At 40.6% G+C, this 16642-nt stretch overlaps 1 protein-coding gene and 1 non-coding gene across 2 annotated transcripts in view; both read right to left on the bottom strand.

Annotated features, from left to right (window-relative positions):
• The window catches only part of LOC129726613 (uncharacterized), a 260583-nt gene that overhangs the window by 23147 nt on the left and 220794 nt on the right, over positions 1-16642 (bottom strand). Inside the window, exons 9-10 of the mRNA XM_055683527.1 lie at positions 11272-11396; positions 10996-11216 (exon numbers count right to left, since the gene is read on the bottom strand). Of these exons, the coding sequence (XP_055539502.1) occupies positions 10996-11216; positions 11272-11396 (346 nt within the window). The remainder of the gene's footprint in view (positions 1-10995; positions 11217-11271; positions 11397-16642) is intronic.
• On the bottom strand, positions 13173-13245 carry Trnav-cac (transfer RNA valine (anticodon CAC)). The gene has a single exon. It is a non-coding gene; the product is annotated as a tRNA-Val (tRNA).

The following is a 16642-nucleotide window of genomic DNA, read 5'->3' as shown; positions in this document are numbered from 1 at the left end:
CATTTTAGAACTGATTATCACTCTACACTTGCGCAGCTCAAATAAATAAGGGTAACACTAAACAGTTAAAATGATTGTTATTAACTATGGAAAAGATTATGGATGAGCACATCGAAAGTGAAACGGTGTGAAACTTAATCGTAAAACAGTTCATGTATGTATATGATTTCCCTAACCCATTCCCGGCGGAGAGTAATCAGATTTTACATCGAAAAATGACCTTCAAACTCTTATTACTCAGCAACTACGCGTACAATTAACACAAACTGTAGTTGTAATCCTAGTTCAGATGTCAGGTGATGCCATACGGCATCACCCGCCGGGAATGGGTTGATGGGGCTGACATGGATGATTTTCTTTCACATATGCGTTTGAATTCATGTTGTAAATTATCGACAACTATCACTGAAAATATAAATGCAAAATTTTTCATTGATGATATTTTTTTACAAGTGTGCATAGCGAATCATATTATTTAATGTGAATTATTAGTGCATCGAGTATTTCATATGACTTTTTTGTTTTCACCCGTCTGATACTTCTGAATAATAAATTCTCTAATAAGAACTCGACGATTCCGTTCAGTGTAACGACGTTTGACGTTACGTTCCCAAGCAGATCCTATACATACCCTGTAAAAAGCGACGCCAGCGACATTACTTATCTAGGGACTGAATAATCTAATGGGTAGAGAGATAGGATTATTTAGTCCCTAGATAAGTAATGTCGCTAGTGTGCCCATTGTATTCGAGGCAAATCATGTTGCACAAAAGATCCCAAGCACTAGAGTCGATTTGTCGCGATTCGACTTGAAAACTGCTTTGAGAATCATGATCTAGTAGACCTACCTCTATTTTGAGTCTTGTTATGGGCGAAAACTGCCAAAAGAAAAAGCAGACTACACTGAACCGGATTGCTCGCACATAAATGTGTTATCATTGCTTGAATTTAGCTTTTAACGATTGTATATCATTTTAGAACTGATTATCACTCTACACTTGCGCAGCTCAAATAAATAAGGGTAACACTAAACAGTTAAAATGATTGTTATTAACTATGGAAAAGATTATGGATGAGCACATCGAAAGTGAAACGGTGTGAAACTTAATCGTAAAACAGTTCATGTATGTATATGATTTCCCTAACCCATTCCCGGCGGAGAGTAATCAGATTTTACATCGAAAAATGACCTTCAAACTCTTATTACTCAGCAACTACGCGTACAATTAACACAAACTGTAGTTGTAATCCTAGTTCAGATGTCAGGTGATGCCATACGGCATCACCCGCCGGGAATGGGTTGATGGGGCTGACATGGATGATTTTCTTTCACATATGCGTTTGAATTCATGTTGTAAATTATCGACAACTATCACTGAAAATATAAATGCAAAATTTTTCATTGATGATATTTTTTTACAAGTGTGCATAGCGAATCATATTATTTAATGTGAATTATTAGTGCATCGAGTATTTCATATGACTTTTTTGTTTTCACCCGTCTGATACTTCTGAATAATAAATTCTCTAATAAGAACTCGACGATTCCGTTCAGTGTAACGACGTTTGACGTTACGTTCCCAAGCAGATCCTATACATACCCTGTAAAAAGCGACGCCAGCGACATTACTTATCTAGGGACTGAATAATCTTATGTAGAGAGCGCCAAAAATTAACCGCCAATCATCTTTGGATTTCACTTATCTACAAAAACTCTAGGAGAAAGGTTGTACGAAAAACGAAATTGAAGTAGAAGCGATATGGCTGTGGGATAAAATGACAAAAAGAGAAGTTCGGAAAGTGAAGTGGAGTCATCGTTAAAAAAGAGTCTGACGAATCAGGTTCGTTGAATCCTAGAAAAACAGCCTCCAACCGCGACGCCCTTCAGTAATACCCCCCCCCTTCCTCCCCTCATTATACCCACAGAACCTCATGTTGATTTATGAAAGATGCTTGAATTCGGACCTAACACTCGAAAAATTACCTTGGCGGTTTGAATGAACCTTTTCCGCGGAGCGTCAGGAAATAGTTTGGCACCGGGAAGGAGAGTTGTTCAAGACGAAGTTCAAGAGCTTGATAGACCAACACCTTGGAGCGTTAGTCGACCCTGAGACGGTGAAGAGAGGAGTCTCAGCTCTACCGGCCCGTTAGTTACAATCGCTGTATTCATCGGAGTGCTACTATAACCTGTCGACCACCTCGTTGGTCCAGGAGAACATTACCGCGTCGTTGCAGATTTCGACTTGCGGCACATAAGTTCCTAAAATTCACGATCGTCATCCTGGTGTTTCTTTCGCCCAAGAGTTGGTTATGTCGTTTGCTGTTTGGCCTAGTTTTTCCTCAAGTCCGATTCTTCTCATTCACCGCTTCTTCACAATCCTCGTCATACCAGCCATTTCTGCCGACCGGCTCCCTGATGGGGGCGGGACACGAGGCATATGGATGCTAGGCATATGGATGTTAGGCATAGTATGCTAGGCATACAGACACGAGGCATAATGAATGTGAGGCATAACGGACACGAGGCCGAATAGACACAAGGTCGAATGAACGCGAGGCCGACTGGACGCGAGGCCGACTGGACGCGAGGCCGACTGGTCGCGGGGCCGGATGCACGCAAGGCCGAGTGGAAGTGAGGTGTAATACGGTGTAATGAACTAACATCATCATCACAGCCTTCTTTCAATAACATGCATTCGCGGTCTTCTTTTAATAACATGCATTCGCGGTTTTCGGCCAACTCGCTTTTTGAGCCAATGCTGCCCTTACTAGCTACCGCTCGTTCGGACTTAACTAAGAGAAAGAAACTCTGTTAGAGTAGATCATTACACCGTATTACACCTCACTTCCATTCGGCCTTGCGTCCATTCGGCCTCGCGTCTATATACCTCGTGTCCGTATGCCTGCCGTCCATTATGCCTCGCGTCTGTATGCTTAACGGGGTGTCATCCTCCCTGATAGCGTGCGAATTCTGCAGCAGCCTTCCTCGAGAGGTGATGTGACAAGTTCCGTTGTTTTGGGTAGTACCGCTTCGCGCTGAAGACTCCGTGTTCTTTCGCAACCTGGGAGTTCTGGAGATGCTGAATGTTGAGCCGCGGAGTTCGACTATGCTGTGCATGATACATGGGCGACAGTTTCTAGCGCAATTATAATACAACTAGATTGTGATCCTTGTCAATATCCGCACCGTTATCGGTGCGTGCCTTGGTAATGTTTGAAAAAAAAAAAATAAAATAAAAACCAGGCGTCGATGAGAACACGGTAAAATTAGTTTACTGTATGTTGGTCAGGTCAGGTCAGGTCAGGATCTACAAGCAGGCTTGTTATTCTCCTCCATATGTGAAAAGAGCAGAGTTAAAATTCACCGCGCACTTCTTCTCCGACATGAGCGCTACTTAGAAATTTTTTGCACCACAATTATTTCTTCAGCTTTGTGCTGTGCTTCTACCGCTCGCAGAAAAAAAACTCATTTGCTGCTTGAACCACAGCCGAGCGAAACTAGAGTGGTGAATCACTCTAGTGAGAATACACACCGCAGTGCGCACTGCTGAGATAAAATAACAGAGACAACTTGAGTTTTTTTTGTAGAAGAATGTAATGCGAAGTGGTGCCTGGATTTTTTTTTCAGTTTCTAGATGCAAAGCAAACGCAAGCTGCTTTCTTACCCAGATAATCTTCTCATTTGATATATGCTCAAGAGGTTTGTACATTTCTTCTCTTCCGATCTGGGCGTTCATGTCCCCGATGACGATCTTAATGTTCCGACGCGCGTAGCTACCGTAAAGTTTCTCCAGCTGCACGTAAAACGCTTCGTTCTCGACATCGGGCCTTTCCTCGTAAGGGTAGAGAACGTTTAGAATGGTGTAGTAGAAGAAATGGCTTTTCATTTTTAGCATGCACAACTTGTCACTTATCACCTGCCACTTGATCTTGATCCGGTCGCCATCCGGTATGTTCAGTGTCATCTAGAGTTCCCTGTACCGAGCTTCTTATCGTCGTCCTTATTTTATCGCCTAAGTCGTTGTCGCTTGCTCCGGTTCGTATTTACTTCTTGAGTGTTAGTTGAAGTTTTTAACGCTATCTCATGCTGTCTTTTCATCTATATTTACCTCATTGAATGAAACTCAACACTTCTCCCATATCTTCACCACTTTGAATCGGTGAAGATATGAGTGAAGGAAGGGTAAAACGCACTTAAGTTGTGTTCGACGGGGATTGCTTTATGCGAGCTCTATTGCGTTAATTTGATGTTCTTGAGTTGATTGATACACCCAACGCAAACGGGGAACATTTTATTACTTTAGGGCAATTTTTTATTACTTATTGTGTCTTATGACTGCGCATTATACACAAAGAGTAATAAACAAAAAGTAATAAAAATTATGACGGCCACACGCTTGTATGTGTTTCTGGAGGAGAACATACAGCCAAGCACCGCAATGCATGTGTTAGCAAGACTTCATTCGCTGCATTTGTATTGATGCAACGATCAGGTTCATTTTTGTCCCCCTCATCCACACATAATCAGAATCTCAACCGTCAACCTCAAATGTCTAATTAGAAACACGTTCGTTTCGTCCCCCAGTGTTTACTTGAAATGGAAATATGTAATACTGTCTGACCACAGTTGCCGAAGTTGCGAATATTGTCTGGATAGGCACGATTTTCAAACAGGTGCAAATGAGTTTCCATGAACCAATGAGTATATGTTTTAGATATCTTGCTGGAAAGCGAATGTTTTTGTTTTTCTCTAACGCAGTTCACAGATCGTGATGTCATTTCAAGACGCATTTCAAGTCTTTGAAATCATCAATGTTTGCATACTCTATAACGGGGAAAATGCTGCTTGGCAGCTCATGTCATATTTTCCTCTACTCCTTATGCGAACTAATACACGCACACCGGATGAATTGGAGATTGGACACGCAAAAGTTGGATGGTGCGAAACCAGTACAAAATTGTGCGTTTTTAGCGCAATTGTTGATGTAATTCGGAACCAGTACAATGATTGCGTGTTGGGCATAACGCAATTGATGCTCTAGCATTTCTCCAATGTATTTGGCAGCTCCAAACTACTACACCCAAACAGTTTCAACTGGTATCAAGCAGCATTGCAAAGCGAGCGAGAAGCAAAACCTTTCTCCTCCTTTCTGCTTGAGGACGAGGCATATGCTACGCTTTTCAAGTCTTTTGCACACACGCTTTCGAGATACTTTTTCTTCTTCATGCATTTTTCTGAATAGCAGCAAGCACGCATCGACAGTATGAGTGAGACTAACAACACTGGCATCTAGTATGTACAGCACGGGTGTCTCGCTCATTTCGTAAAGCGACGAGACATCGTCTTGTGCGTCGCAACCCGAATCGAAAAAGAAGCGAAAGAGCAACCTGCAAATAATATGTGACGTATCTAGTCTCGTCGCACGTACATGGAAAATCTACGAGCAGGAGAGAAAGAGCAGTCGCAAATACACTCGATGTGAGAAATAAAGTGTCGGTATATGATACATATTCTGACTTCAATCAATGTCGATGTATTCGCAGTACAACTGTTGCGTTATGCGTTTCACACATTTATTGTGCGATTTCTGTGCAACATTTGTGCGAATCGGGAAGACACAATGATTGTACAAGACTTCAACTTCTGCGTGAAGAAACTTGTAACATGTGCAACATATGCGACAGTGTGCGATTTTTTTTTGCTTGAGATGGAAAGGGAGCAGTTTTTGACAGAAAAATCTTGCATGTGGTTGAAACCATGATGAGTAGAACATGGTGTAACGATTTGATCAAAATATAGGCGATCATATATAGCTATTTTGCGCTGGAGGGAGGGAGACGAAACGTCGCTAAGTGACAGCTAGCAAATTTGCAAATAACAACAGTCCATTCGTTTTCTTTTTAGCTTCAAGTCGATAAAATATTAATGTTAGTTATGTTGAGTGGTATTTCTATTTTTTGAGTTCAAGGAAGTAAAACGTAAGTACATTACAAACTATTCATCGTAACATACCCAATTACTTTCTATTGCCAACAAATTTTAATAGAGAAACGATCTTTGTTTCATTTTTTTCAGATGGAATACTCATAAATGATCCTAGCCTTCACATATCAACAGCACCCAGCAAATGCAGCACAAGCGCATCCGGGTTTCTGGTCACCAGACCGACTCATCGCCTTATCCAACCACGAGAAGCCAGACGACGAGACAGCAGTCTTCAAGTACCAACGGCCAGCATGTGCGGACAAGACGCAATAATAGTGGTAGCAATAGATAGTTAGAATTCGGTCAGCAGGAACCTACTAAATTTTTAACAAAATTCTGAAGAAACCAGATCGTTCCAGTTATCGCATAGTAAATAAATCCATAATAATCTTAAGTACTGAATCAATGTGAATGAAAATAATTCCTTACATAGGTCCTATCGATTAGTAGTGAATAAAAAGTGAAGGTTTTCAAAAAGTGATTGATGATTTGTGTTTCTTCAACTCTATGTATATTAGATCAAGATTAGATTTACGGTGATTCGAACCCGAAAAACATATTATATAAAGCGTAATATTATTAAAAATATAATAGCCACATTGGTCAGTTTGAAGAAGACTATTTATTAATCAACATTCTAACGAGTAACAAAATCAATCACTTTCCAGAAAGTGAACAAAACATGGATGTATCGCGTTGCAGGTTCCTGTCGATGAATTCTTGAAGTAAATTGCTAGTGTGTATTTCCGCTGCTCGCAAATTCTTCATTTATGTTTCACCTAAACCGTTGTCCTAAACACGAAATACATTGAAAAACTATAAGAACAAAGTTTGAAAGGTGTCAAATTCCAAATCTTGTGAGTTTCCGTTTTTGCAAGATCTAAATGGGGCATTGTTTTTTTGAATAATTATGATCTCCTCTCCACTACTTCTACATTACTAGTTTATCCTTTACCTGCCTATTTGCAAAGAATTGTCCCTGTCACCGTAAAATATAAAACGTTCCGATAAATTCGCGTCTTCAATAAAATTTACTGTTTTATCCACTACAGCTGGAAAACAAACCGATGCCATGTCAACTGATTTTTCAACATGGCTGACTGTGCTTTTTGACATACCTTTACACCATGTATCTATACATCATGGTTGAAACGACCACTATTAGATAGTCGTACTCCCGTAACACGTGCTAAATATATGGCAGTATGTGTTGTTACTTGACTGGGGAAGAAATTTATTGCCTTTTAAGTATTAGGTTTGTTACCCAAAAGGCAATTTTGCGCTATTGCTTCTAAAGTTATAAGGAAAAGTTTTGCGTGTAGCATCCTTAATTTCACCTATCTTTGGGGTCGGCACGTCGATTCTTCTCGATGAACCCGATAGCACCTTTCGCTACGTAGTTATGGGTTACTTTGACTCAATTCCAGCAATCCTGTCGAGGGGCTTTGATGAACTCTCTTTCACCCGGCAACACTGTCTCAAAGCTTTGAACGTACTCAACAGCGACTTCAGTTAGCTTAAGTCATTTCAAATTATACCGTGGCAGGCGACGGTAGCGGATGTTGCTGACAAATCGAAGGACTTTGCCTTATTTTAACCATCAGGGAATAATGGTCAGGATCGATGTTCTGATGCGGGTTCTGGCCACTACTTGCAATCAATAGTCACTATTACATCAATGTTTATATTTCTCCGTAATATCCAAAATTCACTTATTTTGGAGTATCAAGTAATAAACTTAAAACGCGATCGTTATTCTAGGGCGGTTTAATATTTTGTTATTTAAGCCTTTTCATCACTCTTCACAAGCAAAACAGTCGTAATAAAAATAAGTTTTGCCGTGAACTGAATCGAACTGTAAATATATCAGCCTCACAAACTGCAGCCATTTGCTGCGCCAGATTCGCAAACTACTGGAAAAAGGTGGGAATTGTGATGTGCTGCTATCTATTCGTCGGTTCTTGCGGTAACACATAACTCCATGCGATATGGCGTTCTTAATAATTCGAGACTAAACAAATTAATTCCAACCGTTTAAGGAGAGTCTATTACAAGAAGATTAGTGGTAAAATCTTACATAAGTAATGTGCTATCATATTGCGTTGGCTTATCAAAATAAGAAGAGTATTTGAGCAGTTTATTTTTGGACAATACCCAACTCAAGTTGGGTAATTAGAACTGTCATTGATCAAGTATCCTGTCTCACTGAAGTCAGTTAAACTTGTCGAAGACTGAGTTTCAACCTAACTGAAATTTCGGTATGAAATATTACCGAGCTATCACTGCCGAGATTACGGATATTATGTGCTGAAATTTCAGTTAGGGAAACCGAGATTTACGAAAAACTGTGACAGCTGTCATTATTTTTTTAACCGAGCACTCAGTGGTGCCGTTCTCGGCAAAAATTACCGAGATCCGGCAATAAATTTTAAGTGTGAACCTACTAACGTGAAAGTGATTTATCTATATCATGATTTTTGAAATTGATTCTTGGCACCATTTAAGTCTAATTTCGATGGCCTCCCCCAGGGCTCATGTTTAAGTCCTCTCTTATATAATTTTTACGTCAATGACATCGATGAATGTCTTGCAAATTCATGCACGCTAAGGCAACTTGCAGACGATAGCGTTGTATCCATTACTGGTGGCGAGGCTAGCGATCTGCAAGGACCATTGCAAGATACCTTAGACGATTTGTCTGAATGGGCTCTTAAGCTGGGTATCGAATTCTCTCCGGAGAAAACTGAGCTGGTCGTTTTTTCTAGGAAGCATAACCCAGCTCAGCTGCAGCTCCTACTAACGGGTAAAACGATCTCTCAGGTTTTAGTCGCTAAATATCTCGGGGTCTGGTTCGACTCCAAATGCACCTGGGCTTGTCATATTAGGTATCTGACACAAAAATGCAAACAGAGGATTAATTTTCTTCGTACGATTACCGGAACCTGGTGGGGTGCCCACCCAGCAGACCTTCTAAGGTTATACCAAACAACGATACTGTCAGTTCTTGAGTACGGTTGTTTCTGCTTTCGCTCCGCTGCGAAAACACACATTATAAAACTAGGAAGAATACAATATCGTTGTTTGCGTATTGCCTTGGGTTGCATGCAGTCGACCCATACGATGAGTCTTGAAGTGTTAGCGGGTATTCTTCCGTTGAAACATCGTTTTTGGAATCTCTCTTACCGGTTGCTAATTCGATGCACAGTTATGAACCCATTAGTAATTGAAAATTTCGAGAGGTTGGTCGACCTTCAATCTCAATCCAGATTTATGACTTTATATTTTGACTATATGGCTCAAGATATTAATCCTTCTTCATACGATTCCTCCAATGTCGCACTTTTAGATACTTCTAATAATGCTATATTCTTCGACACCACCATGAAACAAGACATTTCTGGTATCCCGGATCAATTACGACCCCAAGAGATCCCTAAGATTTTTTCCAATAAGTTAAAACATGTTAGTTATGATAAAAGGTTTTACACTGACGGATCTAATCTAGATGAGTCCACTGGCTTCGGTGTTTTCCACGAAAATTTTACCGCCTCCTACAAACTCGATGCTCCTGCTTCCGTGTACGTCGCAGAACTTGCTGCTATTCAGTACTCTCTTGGAATCATCGAAACCCTACCCACAGACCACTACTTCATCTTCACAGATAGTCTCAGTGCCATTGAGGCTCTGCGATCGATGAAGCCTGTGAAGCACACCCCGTATTTCCTGGGGAAAATACGGCGGTTTTTAAGTGCTTTAACAGATAAAAATTACCGGGTTACCTTAGCGTGGGTCCCTTCTCATTGCTCGATTCCGGGTAATGAAAAGGCTGACTCTTTTGCTAAGGTGGGTGCTATTGATGGCGATATTTATGAAAGACCAATTGCTTATGATGAATTTTATAGCATTTTGCGTCAGAGAACACTCAACAGTTGGCAATCATCATGGAACTCAGATGAACTGGGACGGTGGCTACATTCCATTTTTCCTAAGGTATCGACGAAAGCATGGTTCAAGGGGTTGGATGTAGGTCGGGACTTCATTCGCGTGATGTCCAGACTTATGTCCAATCACTATACGTTAAACACGCATCTCTTTCGTATAGGGCTTGTAGACAGTAATCACTGCGTTTGTGGCGATGGCTACCATGACATCGAGCATGTTGTTTGGTCGTGTACCGAATACTGTGATGTTAGGTCTGAGCTTATAGATTCCCTTCGGGCCCGAGGAAAACAACCGAACGTACCCGTTAGAGACATTCTGGGAAGCGGTGATCTCCAGTACATGACACAGCTATACGTGTTCATAAAACACGCTGGTATTAAAATATGAAACTCTTCTATCTATTTGTTAGATTACCATTCCCGCTACCCGCTGAAAGAAGATGATACACTAAGCTGGAGACACTCAAACGAAGACTCGGCATCTTTATGTTCACGCAGACACCTCAGTCCAAACTGCTCAAATAGAACATCACTGCTTAGCCATGTACAAATAAATAAATCGTATAACTCAATATAGTTAAAATCAAAATTGTAACTCCCCTCCTCTCACCTTAAATCCCCACTAGCTCGTAGTCGGCCGCGAGAATAAAGAAAAGGCCTCCCTCTTTTCCCTGCTAATTTAGAATTTAAAAAAAATGTACTTGGCTCAGTTAAACATAAATTGTATCGTGCCGTGTCAAATAAACTATTTAAAACTAAAAAAAAGTCTAATTTTGAGTCTCAAATATCTCTGACTGCTAACGCACTGTTAACACGAATTACACTTCTTTATTTGTACAAGTAAACTTGATTTTGATGAGGACATCCTAACGAAGTTTGGTTCAAACTCACACCCTCCTTTTCCCCCTTTGCACACAGCTATGCAACCAAACAGAAAAATTGTGAATACAAAATAATTTACAGAATGTAAACCATCACTGGAAAAAACATAAACCATTTCGTTTCGAGACACTTTAGCTGTCCTTACATGCACTGTCTGGTGGTGACAGCCACCTCGCCCGGACTTACCGCAAGCTCGCGCCAATATGACAAATCCGTTGCTCTTGCGATACTGGATCGCACGCGAGATGAACAGCCCGACGTTGATCAGGGTGAAGATAGCCAGAAACGCCAGGTACACGTAATTATTTTTAATGTACGGTGCCGTCAGCTGATGTGGCAGTGGTTTCTTGCCGTGCTTCTTCCTGGTGGTGTCCTCCTGGGGCAGTGGAACGAGCCACCGATCGATACTGTGGAAAAGTGGCTGATTAGTGACATGACATCGCCAGGTGATCGTCGTTTTACCTGATACTCAAATTCTCCAGCAGGCCGCCGTGCTTCTCGAGCTGATTCTTGAGCGCCTCGTAGGTGATAGCGCCCCGGTTGAACTTGTCGGCGTCTTCAAACATTGCCATGGTGAGATCTTCGATCTGGCCGATCGGCCCGGTGGTCACCGGAAGCGAACCAACGTCGACGGTAGCGTGATAACAAGTTCAGTTAGCGGTGCACCGGTCATCGATCAATTCCACACGCAGTCCGTGTATTTGGAGTCCGGAGTCGCGTTAACCGATTTTAAATTGGACACGACGATAAGATCGATCAGTGCACACAAACACACGCGCGTGCGTTGATAAGTTACAGGAGGGAAAAACAGAAGTCGAAAGAAGAAAACAATAATTAGCAATTAACGCTCATTTGCTGCAGTGCTGCGCACAAGCTGTGATATTTTAAAACCTTGTTAAACTATCTCAAAAATTGTATGCATCATAGCGACTGGTTTCAGCCCGGCCGACATGTTGTGGGCTTGGCACTAATTAATTTCAAAACTTTCCTCATTTGAAGGAAAACATGGACATTCCATCAGAGTTGTACGCGACTTAATGGCATTATTTGTAGCAATCTGGTTAATTACTTCGAAAGAGCTGAGGACGCGCGACGCGATCTATAGATTGATAATATATTCCGGTCTTAATTTATGATACAAATTATGCTCCGGATACCGGGAGAGAAGAATCTTGATATGTTTATGTTTCCGGCGGCCATTCTACATTCTGCACGACGCGACGCCCCTTTCATCGAGGGACAAATGATTTATGGCCGGAAACCGTCGCCAGGCTACCGCCTGTCGCTTGACAACTGTGGTGGGAAGTGTAACTGAGAGTAGGTTCGTCTCGGTAAATAAATCAACGGACTGCATTTCAGGTTAGGCTTTTGTATTATCAATAAGAAGTCGAACTGTCAGCGAATGTACAACCATTGTAAATACAATCGGTTAATAATAAGGGATACGCAACAATTTGATTTGATTCGAATGAAACTTCGCACAAGTATTTGATTTAGCGAAGATTGTTTGACATTTAGAATATTTCTATCATTTCTGTCATTTTCGATATTTTTTAAATTTTTAGCATATTTGACATTTTAACAGTTTTTGTAACTACCAACTGCGTAACTGAATAAATATGAATTCTAAAATCAACATTCTACTGCGAATATGAAAACTTTCAAGTAGACTTCCAAGTTCAAGTTTTATGGAAATAACAATAACCGGCATAAACGTTACGACATAGGCATAGATCAGAAACCAATAAGTAGAAATTCCACAATAATTATTTAAACAGATTGCTCGGCTAGCATTGTAAATAAATGAGACTTCCTGCCTCTTTATTATCCCTTTGAATAGTGGTCGCTATGCCTGATTGGCTTGTCATAATAGACCTAAAGAGCACATTTGCTTAGGGCTATGCTTAAACTATTTCCGACCGCAGGTAATTGTATTGTCGACACCGGACGACGCTGATTTACTTAGCCCCCTTCCTCCCTCTACCAGCAAGTACAGACGGTATAGACATAAAACATAATATACAAAAGAGCTAGTTTGCGCGTTGCTGCTATGAAATGAACGGAAGCTGTACAATAAATCACACCCAAAGGCTGTATTTTTCATAGCCGAACATTTTTGGTTGCCTATAAATCATATCACTCAGCCGCACACTTACTGTTCCGTAATACATACTACTTCCTGGCTAGAAGGCAAAGCGCGGCGCTAGTCGCGTTCACAGCTGGAAATGTTATTATACATTCCTTCGTAAACGCCTTTCAATGTTGGTATTTGGGCCTGCCTTTGGCAGGTTAAAGTCAGTCGCTCGTTTTCTGCTATTGACAGTTTTAAGCAAAACAATAGCGAGTGGAGCAAAAATTACAATTGTTTCCGCCCGGGTTCGAACCGGGGACCTTCTGCGTGTGAAGCAGACGTGATAACCGCTACACTACGGAAACGGTTGAGGATAATCTCAGCTGCTCGACGATAAGCATAAGTGAGGTTTTTTTTCCACTGGACAGAAGCGTTTGACCCGATTTGATAGCTTTTAAATTGTCTGACTGTTATCAAACAGTAGTTATCGATACCGTTACAATAAACCGTGAACCATTCACTCACAGTGCATCTCGGTAAAGCTAGTGAAACGATATTAATTACAGATTAATTGAAATGCAATTCGTTTTTAAAAGGGCAATAAAATTGTGGTTAACCATCGATTCGCTATTGCATTCATTGATTTTTACCTCTCTAGCGTCGGAAAGTCGTATAAGGGGGGGGGGGGGGGAGGTGAACACTAATGGAATCGGCATTTTTAATTCCGCTCCAGAAGAAGCCTTTACACCTGCGGTAGAAGCACTGAATTAATCCCATCGTATCGAGCTTTTTTTCTACTTAATTCTCTACCGTACTGCAGAGACCGATATTCCTATACGGTGTGTGTTTATGTTGGAGACTGGGTCCAACAGACAGCACAAAAAGATATGCTTCATCGAAGACGACGAGGCAGTCCAAAGAAGCAAATAAATAATGTATTTTACTCATTACGTATTTAATCCAATTTTAGCTGTGGAAATTCCAGAGAGCACTTTTTTCAGCGCCCCACACGCAACGACACTTCGCATAATAAAAGCTAAAGATGTACCGCGCCAGTGGCAGGCACTCATGCACTCCAGAGCGAGCGATGTCAACAAAAAGGCAGTTTTCACCTACTTTAGCCGCATCCTTGCATCAGGTTGCAGGTTTAATTAAATTATAAAAGTAAATTGCACGGGCAATTTTCATTCGCCTTGCTCGGTCTGTGGTCGCGACTGTGCGAAAGGGGCAAAAACTTGGAAAAATCTCCTCGCGAACTCGTTACGACAAGCGCACCATTAGCAGTGCATCAATCTCGGCAGCTGCCGTGGGTGCAGCATTAATTATGTATATACAGCGGAGTACCTAGATACTAGCACTTAGGGTCAGCTGGGCGCGATGCTACGGATTTTGCGGACTAGAAGCGATTGTTAACTCCCTTGCATCGAGTAATCGGATCACGATGAGATTGCAAAATACATAATAGATGTCATACTTTTCCTTCAATAAATTTTAATCTATTTTTCAGGAATTTGAAAGTGAAATGTTATAGTAGTCATGGCTGCTAACAGTATGCAACACTATAAAATTATTGTGGAGGCTGTGAAAAAAAAATAGAAAAATTTTGGCTTGCCAACTTGGACACTTAAACAACAGTTAGCACGCGGATAAGACTTCACGGATAGTCAATTTGCTCCGAGAAACCAGGCTTTGTTTTGCTCATCTTCATCTTAAAGAGAAAACAGTTTTCTTCCCTCTTAACAACTGTGAGTTTACAGTCAATGTGCATCACACCATCTGCTGTAGAGAGAGCGAGGATTAATAGACAATGACAAAAAACGCTTCAAATTGGACAGAGCAAAAACCCAGTGAAACTCTTGTGAATTGTTCATCCGCGCACGCAAGAAAAGTTAAATAAATTGCTCGACGATCAACTGAGCATTGCGTTACCGTCCTGATCACTCTGGGGTGCGGCAAAAACAGTATAAAATCGAACTTTTTGCAGAATACGCACCCATGGTGAGTCTTCCAATAATATTAAATTCGAAAACGGTTAGGATGTGGCTTCAATGTGAACCTAAATGCTTTGATATTTGGCCAACTTCTCTTCTAGTAAAGGAGAAGCTAGCGAAAACTACTCCCTCTTAAACTGAGAGAGCAAAAAATGTTTACCCCTCACACGCGATGATTAGGAGTGAAAAGGAACTCTGCGACTGAAATACTTTACGCCTAAACGTGGATAATTACTCACTCTGTGTGAGAGAAATCTAGTTCTCCATGAGTTTGGCAGGTAGAGAAGGAAATTTGAGCAAAAATTGAGAGAACGGAAGAAGTCTGTGAACAAACCAGCAGAAATGGCAGGAATTTTGCAAGCTTATGTCAAGAAAACGAGGAAGTTGGCTGGATAGAGAAGTTTCAAGGTATTTGGAGTTGAAAAATTTGCTCACGAGAAAACTTTACGAGAATTTGACGTTTAACGTCTTACAAACGTGTAACGTAAATATGCTTATAATAATTGAAAAATTTTCCAAATATTTTCACTAGTTAAAAGTTAAGTTGAGATTTGACAATTTGGAAAAAATCAATTAATCACGAGTGCGCTTCCTCAAATTTATTCTCAGAACCCTACTGGTTCGCACTGCATTCTCAGTAGAATACGCCAATTTCGATTGGATTCAAAGTACTTCTTGAGAACATATTCCCAAATTTTCATAGGAATTTGAGCGAAATTGAAAATGTAGGCTAAACTTGAATACGTGATTTTCCCGGTATGGCGTTTTGTAAAAAATGACTTTGCCGTGTTTCAACGTCATTGTTTGTTGGATAATTATTTTTGATACACTAAACACATGTTTTATTATTAGCGCTTCAAATATGGATTTTTTGGAAAAAACGATCCCGTTTGCAAGAAAAATAAAATAAAATGAAATACTTTTCAAAATGATCATTCACAGATCCGATACAACTTTGAACTAACGAAATTTCATGGGTTCAACAATTTCAGTTTTCTTCTCACCAAACGGTTAAGCACAAACAGCACTGGAAAAATTGCATGGTGTTCGAAAGAAATAGAAACGTTTCAAAACTGCTGCTTACACCACAGCTGAGCGAAACGAGAGTGGTGAAACACTCTAGTGAGAATCCTCAGAGGTACACCGCGGTGCGCATTGCTGGGATAAAGGCTAGATTTATTTTTCAGTTCGGAGATGCAAAGCAAACAACGCAATCTACTTTCCTTCCTAGATGCTTTCCTCAATTAATATATGCTTAAAAGACACATTTTGAAAGCACTGCAGTGAGTTCTGTTGCGTGGTTAATGTAATTAATGTTCTTTTGTGTGAGAAGCTCACACCAGTTTATTGATTCTATGGAGAGATGTTTCAGACTTCATTGCGGTGTTTTTGCAAGCTCCTCAGATACAAACGATTCGCTGCTCTCTTCAAGCAAGTGCATTGCTTTACCCACCAGTGTGAAAGAAGTTGTTTTCGCAGTGGACACGTTAGTAATTTTCTGAGGAGAAACGACAAACCAACTGCAGGATGGTTAAAAAGATTTTAAGACCCAGAACGGTTTGTTTGATCGGTGTGATGTCTTAGGCAAAGTTGTAGATAATAACCGTGTCTTTCCGAAAAAAACATACAGGTCATTTTTCCCTCATTTCTTTATTTATTCAGTAATCAAACATGCGGAAATAAGTTATACTAATCATCATACAAGAAAGCCAAGAGATTTCACCTTTGAAAACCATGTTTGTAAGAATTACAAAAAAAATTGTTATTTAGA

This window comes from Wyeomyia smithii, chromosome 3, assembly GCF_029784165.1.
Source record: "Wyeomyia smithii strain HCP4-BCI-WySm-NY-G18 chromosome 3, ASM2978416v1, whole genome shotgun sequence".
NCBI classification, from domain to species: Eukaryota; Metazoa; Arthropoda; class Insecta; order Diptera; family Culicidae; genus Wyeomyia; species Wyeomyia smithii.
The sequence above is the reverse complement of the archived record's forward strand: the minus strand, read 5'-3'. Positions and strand labels throughout refer to the sequence as shown.